Here is a 12,138-nt window from a genome sequence, read left to right as displayed (position 1 = left end):
AAAAGATTTCAATAAAGAAAAGGAGTATAGGTATCACACGGAGCTAAATCTGATATGCAGTTAAATGCAAGACCCAAATAAAATGAAGTCATTTACTAACAAGTGAACTAAATATAGAGCCCAAGCAGCTGGAGCCTAGAGTTTATATAATATGCTAGCTGACAACTAAAAGCTCTTAAGACAGAACCCATAGAGTACAAAGGGAAGGGGAAATAACACTACTCTTCTCATGCTGTTAAATAAGATTTTAAAATAATTATTCCAGCAAAAAAAAAATGAACTAAAAACTAATCCTGTATTCCATTACATTAAAAAAAAATCTGTCAGAAATACAGAGGCTCAAATAAATGTAATTATATATTAAATAAGACTTATTACTGTAATACAACTACAAAGCTTTTAAATCATGTAAAAGGTTTTAAGAATAGTATCTAGCACTCTAATACCAAAAATCTTACAACCAGGAATATACTAAAGAATTAGACTATATTCCTAATTTCTAATATATATTTTAATAAACTGTCACTAAGTGATATATATGGGACTCCTTCTAATAACCTACTAATGGTAGGGCATATATCCGGAGTTCATTTTTTGTAGTAGCTAATTAATTTCTCCTATATAGTGTCCTGGGTACTAAAGTATGTATTTGTAAGACACTAATCAGAATGAGAGGTATAGTAAAAAGGTAGATACAAAACCAGAAAAAAAACAACCCTTGCTGGGCCTAAATTTATAATCCTCATGTTCTAACAATCTTCAACAACAAACTGCATGTATCTGTCTATTCACTAACTTATAAAATGGCCAATATTGGCAAGCTCCTGTATTTGCCCACTGTTTTGGGGCTCTAGAGTATATTTCATTCTAGCTGAAATGAAAACAGTATCTCAAAATTATAAAACCATGAATCCAAAACCATTTTACATACTCAAGAAGATATTTTGAATCCTGGTAATCATTAGCCCTTAAGACTACATATTGACACTCCAAGCTAGCATTGTATTAATCATGACACTATACACTTTATCAATATTTACATGGAAATTATTTTCTTTTTTAAATTCCACCCATAGCACCAACACCAAAATAACATTATCCATAACATATAGATGGAAGCATAATCAAACCTGTTATGGAAAAGTCGCCTAAACATTCAAGGCAGCCATGAAGTGTGTCTGAATCTCAGTATCACTAATCAAAATAACTTTTTGAATTCTTATCTAAGTATTCAGTCACATCTAATTACCTTTAATAAACTAGTTCTCTTAAGTGCCAAAATACTCAAAGATATATACAAAAATTACTATGAACCCTTTCCCAACATTTGAAGACTTCTGTTTGATCATCATTAATAACCTATCATTCCTTCAGGTCATGGAACTTTGGCATGGAACTGCTGGGGAGATTTCTACTCTGTTTAGGCAGATTTTATGCCTGAATTTTAAAAATCTTCTTAACACCTCAAACCTAAACCAATCTTGTCTGGATTTATTTATTTACCCAAGCCATCTTTTTTACCATCTACACACAAAAAATTATTTCATTTAGCCAAAATTCAACATTTATTAAAGAGCCAAAAGGTAGTTGTCACCTACCTGTAGTACCGAGATTGTAGATATGTTGAACAAACAGTCTTTGATACATGACTGGCCGACCCAAAGTCTATCACCTTAACCCTGTATGGCTGCCGAACAGGATCCACCAGCATAATATTTTCTGGTTTGAGGTCAGCATGAATTAAACCAAGACTTTTCAATTTTTTCAGTGCAGTGGCCACTTGTTGAAGAATGGGTCGAATTACTTTTAGTGGCAGGGGGCTGAACTTATTTTGTTTCAAAAAGTCATACAAGTTTTGTTCCAGCATCTCAAAAACTAAACAAGTATGGTTACGGTGCTGAAAGCATTCATAAGCTCGTACAAAGTTATATTCATCAGCATTTTCAGTACTGAGTCTTGCTAATATGCTCACTTCTATTTGACCTTGACGTGCATAAGAAGGGTGATTCTTCAAAATTTTGATTGCTACAATTTCATTTGTCCCTCTTTTCCAGCATTTGACTACCTGGCCAAAAGTGCCTCGACCAAGAAAATCAAGGACTTCGTAAGTATTTTTCATGGAGCATAAGACTTCATGCTGTACTAACTGATAGTCACCTTCTCCAGTGGTACAATTCTGTTTTGTTCCTGTGGTAGTTGTCACAACTGTCACTGGATTTCCCATGTTGGTTTGCAACATTGCAGGAAGTATGGACAATTCATCAACAATCTGCATTGCGCTGCTATGATTATCCAACTCCTCACTCTTGCGCTTCAATCCACATCGCTGGGGGCCTTCTAGGAAATTGAACCTGTGTCGCCACGCCCCAATCTGAGGTGCCTCCACTTGAGCTTGCTGTGCCCGAGCTGCTATGACCTTTGTAGCACCCGCAGTGTTTTTTAAAACAACAGCACTTGTCTGCAACGAAAAGTTGTGTCCTCGAGGTCTGTTAAATGGTATCTTTGTCTGAAAAACACTACCCTTCGTGGGAGGATGAGAATTTCCAATATTTTTACCATTCACATAGGTCCGTGGATAGTTTCTTTCCTGGAATACACAACTGCTTGGCTCTACTTTGAGTTTCTTCACACTACAAAAGGCACTTGACTGAGTTTGATAAACATACGGTGGGTAGACCAAGACTTGTGAGGCCATACCTGGGGGGGGGGGGGGGGGGGGTGGAGGGAGGAAAGAAAAAGACATTATTAACTACAAAAAAAAAATTGCTTTTAATTTTAAGTCTCAAAGAAACTCTCAAGGGTCAAGTCCATAATTTATAAAAATAATTAAACTTTTTTTCCCTTAGAGAAGATTAGCATTTCAGTATCTCCATCTTAGCTAATTAATCCTTCAGCTATTTTGAGTATTGCATACAAGCCTGGGAATAAAAAACTGAGTGCATTTAGTTAACCAAAAAATATCTACCAAGCAGCTGTAATCGCCAAGATATACCCTAGGAACTATGCCAACCATTTTTCTCCCAAAAGGGAAAAATACAGATCCCTTAACTATATACATTTGGCAAAGGTAAAGCATTCTATCACCAAATTATCATTTATGAACCAATGACAAGGAAAGAAAACATACACTGCATAAACAGAGTCACATTCCTTATAGCTAAAGTTCAAGAAATGCCCCAGAAAAAATAATCAATTGTAAAAATTGTAAATAAGATATAGGTCCTTTGCATGACGTTCTCCTTACTCAATATCTTTTTCCACATCCACCCTTGTACACTTAAGTGGACTTCTTTACATTCAGATCAAAGTGATGCAATACCTTCTTGTTGGAAGATTTACTTGGAACACACACTCGCCACTCACTCCCTAGGCCACAGTTGGGCATTCAGTGCTCAATAAAAGCTTCTATGTTCTTCTAATTAGCATTCATGACATGATATTACATTACACTCCAATTGTGAGTGTATCCATCAGTCTTTCACACTAGATCTGAAACAAGGTGCCCAGGATATAGAGTTGGTGCTCAATAAATATGAGTTGGTCAAATTAATTTTAAAATATTTCCACTCCCCACAATTTAAAAATCTATATTGTATTAACTGGGCAGTCTCATACTGTTTTAACAAATCAAACATCAATTCCTTAATTCAAAAACAACAGATTGCCATCACAGTATGTAATATATGTAAAATCTTTAAAATATTAAGAGTTACCACCTATGGAAGGAATTACTATGCAGAGGTTTAATACATGCTTTATTTGCAATATTTTATTTAACCATATTAATATCTTCCCAATTTGCTGTTAAGAAAACTAAAACTCAAGAGGAATTAGGTAATTGGCCAAGGTCACATAGCTAGGGTGTAGTAAAAGAACAGGAAAATACATTGCCCTCTTGGGGCATAAATTTATGCCTCCTTCAACTTCCTTTTTTTTTTTTTTTTTTTAAGATATTATTTCTGGGGCACCTGGGTGGCTCAGTTGGTTAAGCATCCAACTCTTGGTTTCAGCTCAGGTCATGATCTCCTGGTTCCACTGTTTGAGCCCCGCGCTGGGGTCTGCACTGACAGTGCAGAGCCTGCTTGGGATTTTCTCTTCCTCTCTCTCTGCCCCTCCCCTGCTCCTGCTCTCTCTCAAAATAAATAAATAAACACTTCTTAATAACTACCTACCACATTCCTAAACTGACCTGGCTCTAGTAAGAAATGAGCAATAAAACCTTATTAGACAAATTAAGATTTGATGTTCAATGTGTAAGAAAAAATTGTAAATTGAAATTCTGGGTTCCAAACCATTTCATCCAGCATCAGAAGAAGTTTCAAAATTCCACCAATTTTTCTCCTTTTAATGAGGCGAAGCCACAGGGAAAACTCCTTCTAAACATATTGAACCCATCATCTAATTCACTTAATGTTTGTGAGGGCCACCAACCTTATCTTCAACAATTTAGCATTACCGTGATTCCCATTTCAAACCACTTCTGTGATCTACACCCACAGAAATAGACTGAGAGAAACAGATGATGAAACTGACACAAAAAAATTTCTAAAACATCTATTATAAATATACTTGTGGATTTAAAGAAACGCATGAACATAAATAGGAGAGACATGAAAAGCATCTTTAAAAGGGAACCGGTGAGCCTAGAAAACCATGTATTATCATACAGACAAAGGAAAAGTAATTTGACAATACCTAACAAAGCTGACATAGAATCAGGCACCTCAGATATAGTAAAAGAATATTCATGCAGTATAACCTAAACACTCATTCAAAAAGCACTGGGTAAATACAAGACCAACTACAATCTTGCCATTTGCAACTACGTGGATGTAACTGGAGGGTATTATGCTACATGAAAATTAGTCAGAGAAAGACAAAAATCATATAACTTCACTCATAAGGGAAGAGAAACAAAAATAATATAAAAACAGGGAGTGGGACAAAACAGAAGAGACTCATAAATACGGAGAACAAACTGAGGGTTGCTGGAGGGGTTGTGGGAGGGGGGATGGGCTAAACAGGTAAGTGGCATTAGGAATCTACTCCTGAAATCATTGCTTCACTATAGGCTAATTTGGATGTAAATTTTAAAAAATAAAAAATAAAGTTAAAAAAATTAAAAAAAAAAAAAGAATGAAAATAATCTACCCTGTTATGGACTGATTCCCATATTGTTGTATGAAAAAAGCAAGATTCAGAAAAATGTGTACTTTACAATAGAATTATTAGGGTGCCTGAGTGGCTCAGTTGGTTGAATGCCCAACTTCAGCTCAGGTCATGATCTCGCAGCTCAGGAGTTCAAGCCTGGCATCGGGCTCTCTGCTGTCAGCATGGAAGCCACTTTGGATCCTCTGCTCCCCCCTTTCTCTGCTCCTCCCCTACTCACTCTCTCTCTCAAAATAAATACACTTTAAAAAAAAAAAGAATTACATATGTATATATTTGCATATACACTGAATATCTGTATACATATAAAGTGTGGGTTTCTTTGCCTCAGAGGAGAGTAACAAGAATTCTGGAGGCAAATGACAAAGATTTACTTTTCATTGTATACCCTTTTTACCACTTTAATTTTCACTATGTATGTATATTGCTCAGTCAGTTGGGCGTCTGACTTCAGCTTAGGTTATGATCTCATGACTTGTGAGTTCAAGCCCCATGTCAGGCTCTGTGCTGACAGCTCGGAGCCTGGAGCCTGGAGCCTGCTTCGGATTCTGTGTCTCCCTTTCTCTCTCTCTGCCCCTTCCTGCTCACGCTCTCTCACCTTCAAAAATAAACATTAAAAAAAATTATAGAATATATAGATTTCATATTTAGAGATGAAATAATATACTGGGATTTGCTTCAAAATAATAGAGAAAATAGATGAGGATATGAATAAAATGAAATTAGCCATATACTGTACTTCATAGGATCTTGATGATCAAGTAAAAAGCGTTTCTACTTTTGAATGTTTACACTTTTCCTTAATAAAGAGTTAAGTGAAAATATTTAAAACTCCACCCAGAAAGATTCTGATTCAGTAGGTCTGTAGTGAGGTCCAGGCATCTGCATGTGTACAAGCTCCAAAGGCCATTTAGATTCACACTAACATCTGAGAAAAAATGATCTAGTTTATACAAAAACCGTAGCAAATTTAAGCCCTACCAATTCAAGGTCCTCAAGTCTCAAAAGACAAGGATGAAATCCTAGGGAATAGAATGCATATCACTCTTGGCCAATCCATGCCATTAAAAAAATTTTTTTTAACATTTATTCATTTTTGAGAGACAGAGCATGAGTGGGGGGGGGGGGGGGGGCACAGAGAGAGGGAGCTGTCAGCACAGGGCCCAAGGCAGGGCCCAAACTCACGAAGCATGATATCATGACCTGAGCTGAAGTCAGACGCTTAACCAACTGAGCCACTCAGGCACCCTATGCCAATCCCATGCCATTTGAAAGCGAAGTGTTACATGAACAGCTGAGATCCAGGTAACTGACATAGTGATATTTAAGAATCTACTACAATTTCTGAACTCTGGGGGCGCCTGGGTGGCCCAGTCGGTTGAACTTCTGACTTCGGCTCAGGTCTTGACCTGGCAGTCCGTGGGTTCAAGCCCCATGTCAGGCTCTGTGCTGACCACTCAGAGCCTGGAGCCTGCTTGGGATTTCTGTCTCCCTCTCTCTCTGCCCCTCCCCCATTCACTCTCTGTTTCTCAAAACTAAATAAATGTTAAACAAAATATATTAAAAGAAATTTTTTTTCTGAACTCTGCTATTCCTACCTTTTCTTCCCCAGCATGCCAAGCTAGAAGGCAAACAAGCCAAGAGCCCCAACCAAGGTTAACTAAAGGAAACTCAGAAAATTACCCCTCACCAAGCACTGTGCTGTGTAGGGCCAATCTCAAAGGAGACTTTAGAAAATAAACACAGATAGGAATGTCCCATCATATACATAACACATAAGAAAGGGTGAGGGTAGTGCTGGAGACAGCTATCATAAAGGACCACAAGCAAAGAACTCTAAATTACTAATTAACTTGGCCACTGTGACTCCCTGCCATATCCAGGTATTAAGTCTTTTCTTCTCCCAATCCTCCATCAGATAAAACTCATGGTCTGATAAGAGTATCTTATACTTGAAGTTTATGGATTTTATACAGTACAGTAAGTAAGGAGAGTACAGGAGCTGCTTAAGTCCATGGAGTCTAAAACACAAACTCAGTACAATACTATTATTACCTATTATTTTCACTGCAATTCAAATTACATTATACCTCTGTAGCTTTATTATTTATGACTTTGTCATTTGTTCTTATCAACTGACTAAGAAATGAAGTTTTGAAACACTACCCCTTTGTGAGCTGGGGCTGCCTATAATATATCACTCAGAGAATGGTGAAGACTCCTGTGAGAGCAACCATTAAGCTTCCATTCCTCAAGCTTAATAATCTCAGGTACTTTAATAGGGCCTTATTTTTCCAACCCTCTAAAAGACTTTAAGACCCATCTGAATTGTATCCAAATTTTTCACATCCTTTTACAATTACCAAAACAGCAATGTAACCAACATTGACACCCACAAACCTGAGTCTGTCTGACCACCACTACTAACCAGGTTTTCTACTTTTTTCCCTTTTCAGGCTTTCTGAAAAGGGAGGAAGCAAAAACAGAAATACTTTACTATCTTACATTCAATTTATTAGCCAATATTAAAATTCTGAACAATTCTGCCAAACTTATACAAAGCCCATAGGTAACTGGGTTCTTCTTCAAAATGTATGTGACAGCACAAATAGATTTGAGTAAACGCAATGATGCCTTTACATTCTCTTCACTCAACTTTCTCTTACTTGTGCAAATCTCAATTTTTAAATGTACTTCTTTTTAAAAAAAATTATGATAAAATATGCAAAACACAAAATTTATCATTTTTAAGTGTGCAGTTCAATGGCATTAAATATATTCACACTGTTGTGCAACAATCATTAGCATCCATCTCCAGAACTTTTCTCCTCTTCCAAAACTGAAACTCTACCCATTAAACAACTGTCCAATGTCCCCTGCCCCAGCCCCTGGCAACCACCATTCTATGTTCTGTATGAATTTAACTACTCTAGGTACCATATATATGAAATTGTACAGTATTTGCTCTTACGACTGACTTACTTCACTTAGCATAATGTATTCAAGGTTCATCCACGTAGCAGTGTCAGAATTCCCCTCCTTTTTAAGACTAAGTAATATTCCATTGTATGTATATGTCATATTTTGTTTATTCATTCAGCCATCGAAAGATATTGGGGGGTGGGTGCCTGCCTGGCTCAGCCAGTGGAGCATGCAACACTTGATCTTGGGGTTGTGAGTTCAAGTCCCACATTGGGTGTAGAGATTACTTAAAAATAAAATCTTAAAAAAAAAAGATATTTGGGTTGCTTCCTCCTTTTGACTATCGTGAATAATGCTACTATGAACATGGATGTACAAATTTCAAGACTCTACTTTCAAATCTTCTGTGTATATACCCACAAGTGGAATTCCTGATTATATAATAATTCTATTTTTAATTTGAGGAATCACTATATTTTCCAGAGCAGCTGTACCATTCAAATTCCAACCAGTAGTGCACAAAGGTTCCAACTTCTCTATATCCTCAACAACACCTATTTTTTTTTCTTTTTTATAATAGCCATCTTAATGGGTGTGAGGTGGTATTTCATTGTGGTTTTCAAATCTCTATTTTTAAATCTAATTCATCAGGCCTAGCTGTACTAACACCTAGAGCTTGATGTCATCCATAGCTATAACAAATGAGCTTTCTATTTTTTCATTTGAGTTCTTGACAAATATTAAACATTACACTTAAAACTCTATAGAAACCCACATTATTAGCTGGGCATTCCCAAATGACTACTGAATAATCCCCAGGTCTTTCAGACCATCAGTGGAAAGTACAGAAATTATTACATTACTAAAAGCATCAAGTTTCAATTTAAAACATAAGTATGCAAAAGAACAGTATTTCTAAAGATGAACAACAATAAATGAAAATAACAAATAAAATGAAAGTCTTTTAAGAAGAATTTCTTTTTTTTTTTTTTTTTTTACTTAAAGAGAAGCTCAGGGCACTAAAAAATTATCTCATAATAAACAGGGATAAGAGACCAAAGCATTAAATTTGTAGCTACTATTCCACAATCAAAAAAAAAAAAAAAAACAACCAACAAAAAAGAAGTCACCTCAATGCAAGTTACCTTAGGGAATATTTTCACTGAACTGGAAATAAGCAAATAGTACACTAGATCAAAGTAAACCTTTGATTCTGTTTACATAAAAACCCTGCTTTCAGAGTTCTTTTCTGAACATACCTATCAACTCTTTCTAGGATATGTATTAAAATAAGGTAGATACAAGTGAAGTTCACTTTCAAAATTGAACTTATTACCAAACTCTTTAAAAGGAGACAAATGGAACAGGAAATGAAAAATACAGTTAAGACTGTTTTGTCAGTAAAATGTACCAAAGCACCTTTAACCTAATGGCATCAAAGCTAACAGAGTCGGGAGGATTATCCTACATGAAAACAGTAATGGTATGTTCTACACTGTTAGAGTAGTACCTAGTTCACTAAGAGAATGATGTTTTCAGTCAAATTACCAAACATACATTACAGATTATAACTGCCTTCCAGCAGCTATGATCAGCACCAGAGGCAAAAAGACTGAAAAGCGCTATGTAAAAATCATTGCGCATGCTAAAAACCAAAGAAAACACCACCACTACCACCATCCCCCCACCCCACACAAGCAGTCCCTACTACACCAGATCGCCAGCCTATTCTGGTCTTTACTGGGATCCAAACGTTTCTTCTGGCCCTCTTTCTCTCCCTCATCTCCATTAAGCCTCAAGATCTGACCTGGGTACATCAAAACGGCACTTCACATTCTGTCCTCAAAATACTATCGATCTCTTCCTCTGACCTACCATCTCTTTCTGATTATCTATCTCCCACCACACAAATCCCCAATATCCTTTGCTAAATTCTAGTTCCTCTCCTTCTAGTGCAATACATTCAAAATTAACACTTCTCTTATGTAACACAAAAGGCATTTTTAAAGATGCTTAGCAGTAAAAGAATCCAAAATTCTAAATCTGAATAGTGGCTCTCAATCCTTTTCCTGACACACTTTCAGGTATGATGAAGTTAGAAGAAGTGAAACACTTTAGAGGAGGTAGTATTCAAAAGCAAAACTTTTTCAGAGAAGTAAAAGCACTTTAGGGAAGGCGGTCTTTACCAAAACATTTTTATGTGCAAATCAGAAAGTAAGCCATTCCAAGAAAGGAGCTTTGTGCATCAATATAATGACTTTCAACCCTGCAGAATGCCTTTTTGAAAATAACAGGTCAACCTAATTCACTCAGCTAGTGGGCCAAAGAGGAATTACGCTGTTCGTAAACGACTTTTGCATTCCTCACAAAGTCTAGAAAAGAGTTAAATGAATAAAACCTAAAGCTGTGTTAGCGCCACACATCTTTTCAAACTTACTTTTTTCTAAGATACAGCAAACGTAAGTTGTATTATAACTCAAAGTTTTGTACAAATGTCTGTGCCTTGAGTTCACAAGGTCTGACAAAGAGATCAAAGGAGATAGAATGAAGTCTTCATGTAGCAATATTGTCTATAATCTAGTTTCATGTAAATAATAGATTTTTCCAACTTGGTTTACCCATAAAGATTTTGCTTTCATGAATATACCTAGAAAATAGGTATACCTAGAAAATATGCTTCAACTGAAAATCTGTCAACATTTCATAGAGGGGATTAAGGGACATTTTTCTTAAGAGCTTTAAAACTGAAAGATAAGGTATTAAATACAGAAAAGAATACTAAAAACAAGGATTACACTATTTTAATGACACAGTGATTGATTAAAGCCATGAATTAAACAATTTGTTACTGCAATGGCATTTTGACCACTTTATTTTGAAACCTCTCATAACCACAATATTTTATTATATTAACATGAATTTGTTGTATGTCCTCTCAAAAAAATCATGTAACAGCCCATGAAATACTTATGGTGATACCACGAATGAAAACCTTTAAATAAAAGCTGTACAATTTGAGCTGAAGTTTAAATTTCTACTAACTGGCCTAATTTCAACTTATTTTTCAAATGATAAATGAGTTGGTAATCTATGAAAGTTGTATCAAATTCACTCTTTAAACATCTTACAACTAAATCCACTGTGAATACTATCAAATAATGTTTTAATATTATTTTAATTCTACCTTTACCATACTTTTACTACAATTAGCCTATTCTCAGTTACAAGTTTGAAGTTTAAAGATTCAATTACTTGAAGCAAAAGAAAAAAAGTTTAGCTTCCTTCATTAGTACCTAAACTTTAGTTTGTGACAATAAAATATAGATGAATCTATCAGTGTTTTTTAGGACAGCTTCAAAGAAATACATCATATTTTGTGGAAGAAAAAGAAAAAAACTACTAATTTAATCCAACGGAAAACTCTTTTATAAATTATTTGCACTTGTAAGTTCAAATTTTGGGTGCTATTTTTTAAAAAATTAAGTTAATTTACCTGAATTTAATCACTCCTGCCTTTTTAAAAGATTTTTTTCTTTAAGTAATGTCTCTACACCCAAAGTAGGGCTTGAACTCACAAACCCAAGATCAAGAGCCACATACTCCACTGACTGAGCAAGCCAGGCGCCCCACACTCCGGCCTTTTTTTCTTTAATATGTACAAACTTCAAAGGTAAAAGAGTTTATAAACTCCTTTATATTTTGTATGGACTGAATAGGTAACCCATATGCTTCATTTTGGAATGGCTACCCACCTCACCCTACCCCATCCAAAAACAAAGAGGATCTTCACTGCTTTATTATTTTTAAAAAAAACCTCCAGTTAGTTATTTTCCAAGTTTTTAACATATAATGACCCCTGTGAACTTATTATGAGAAGTTTACATTGCTGTGTTTGTCCCTCATTACATTTAAACAGTTTCACACCCACATGCTCTAACTATTCTCCAACTGAAGTGCTAGAATTTTCAAGAGGATAAATGTAAAGAGGGGGAAAACCTCCACCAACTATAGATATTTCTACCTTTCAATTCTAAAGAACATTAAAGG

At 35.6% G+C, this 12,138-nt stretch overlaps 1 protein-coding gene across 5 annotated transcripts in view; it reads right to left on the bottom strand.

Annotated features, from left to right (window-relative positions):
• HIPK3 (homeodomain interacting protein kinase 3) overlaps window positions 1–12,138 on the bottom strand; it is a 92,326-nt gene that overhangs the window by 59,976 nt on the left and 20,212 nt on the right. For all 5 annotated transcript variants that reach the window (XM_058688583.1, XM_058688586.1, XM_058688585.1 and 2 more), the window contains exon 2: window positions 1,599–2,697. In XM_058688583.1, the coding sequence (XP_058544566.1) occupies window positions 1,599–2,695 (1,097 nt within the window). In that variant the 5' untranslated portion in view covers window positions 2,696–2,697. The remainder of the gene's footprint in view (window positions 1–1,598; window positions 2,698–12,138) is intronic.

The sequence above is a fragment of the Neofelis nebulosa genome, chromosome 10 (assembly GCF_028018385.1).
Source record: "Neofelis nebulosa isolate mNeoNeb1 chromosome 10, mNeoNeb1.pri, whole genome shotgun sequence".
NCBI classification, from domain to species: domain Eukaryota; kingdom Metazoa; phylum Chordata; class Mammalia; order Carnivora; family Felidae; genus Neofelis; species Neofelis nebulosa.
The sequence above is the reverse complement of the archived record's forward strand: the minus strand, read 5'-3'. Positions and strand labels throughout refer to the sequence as shown.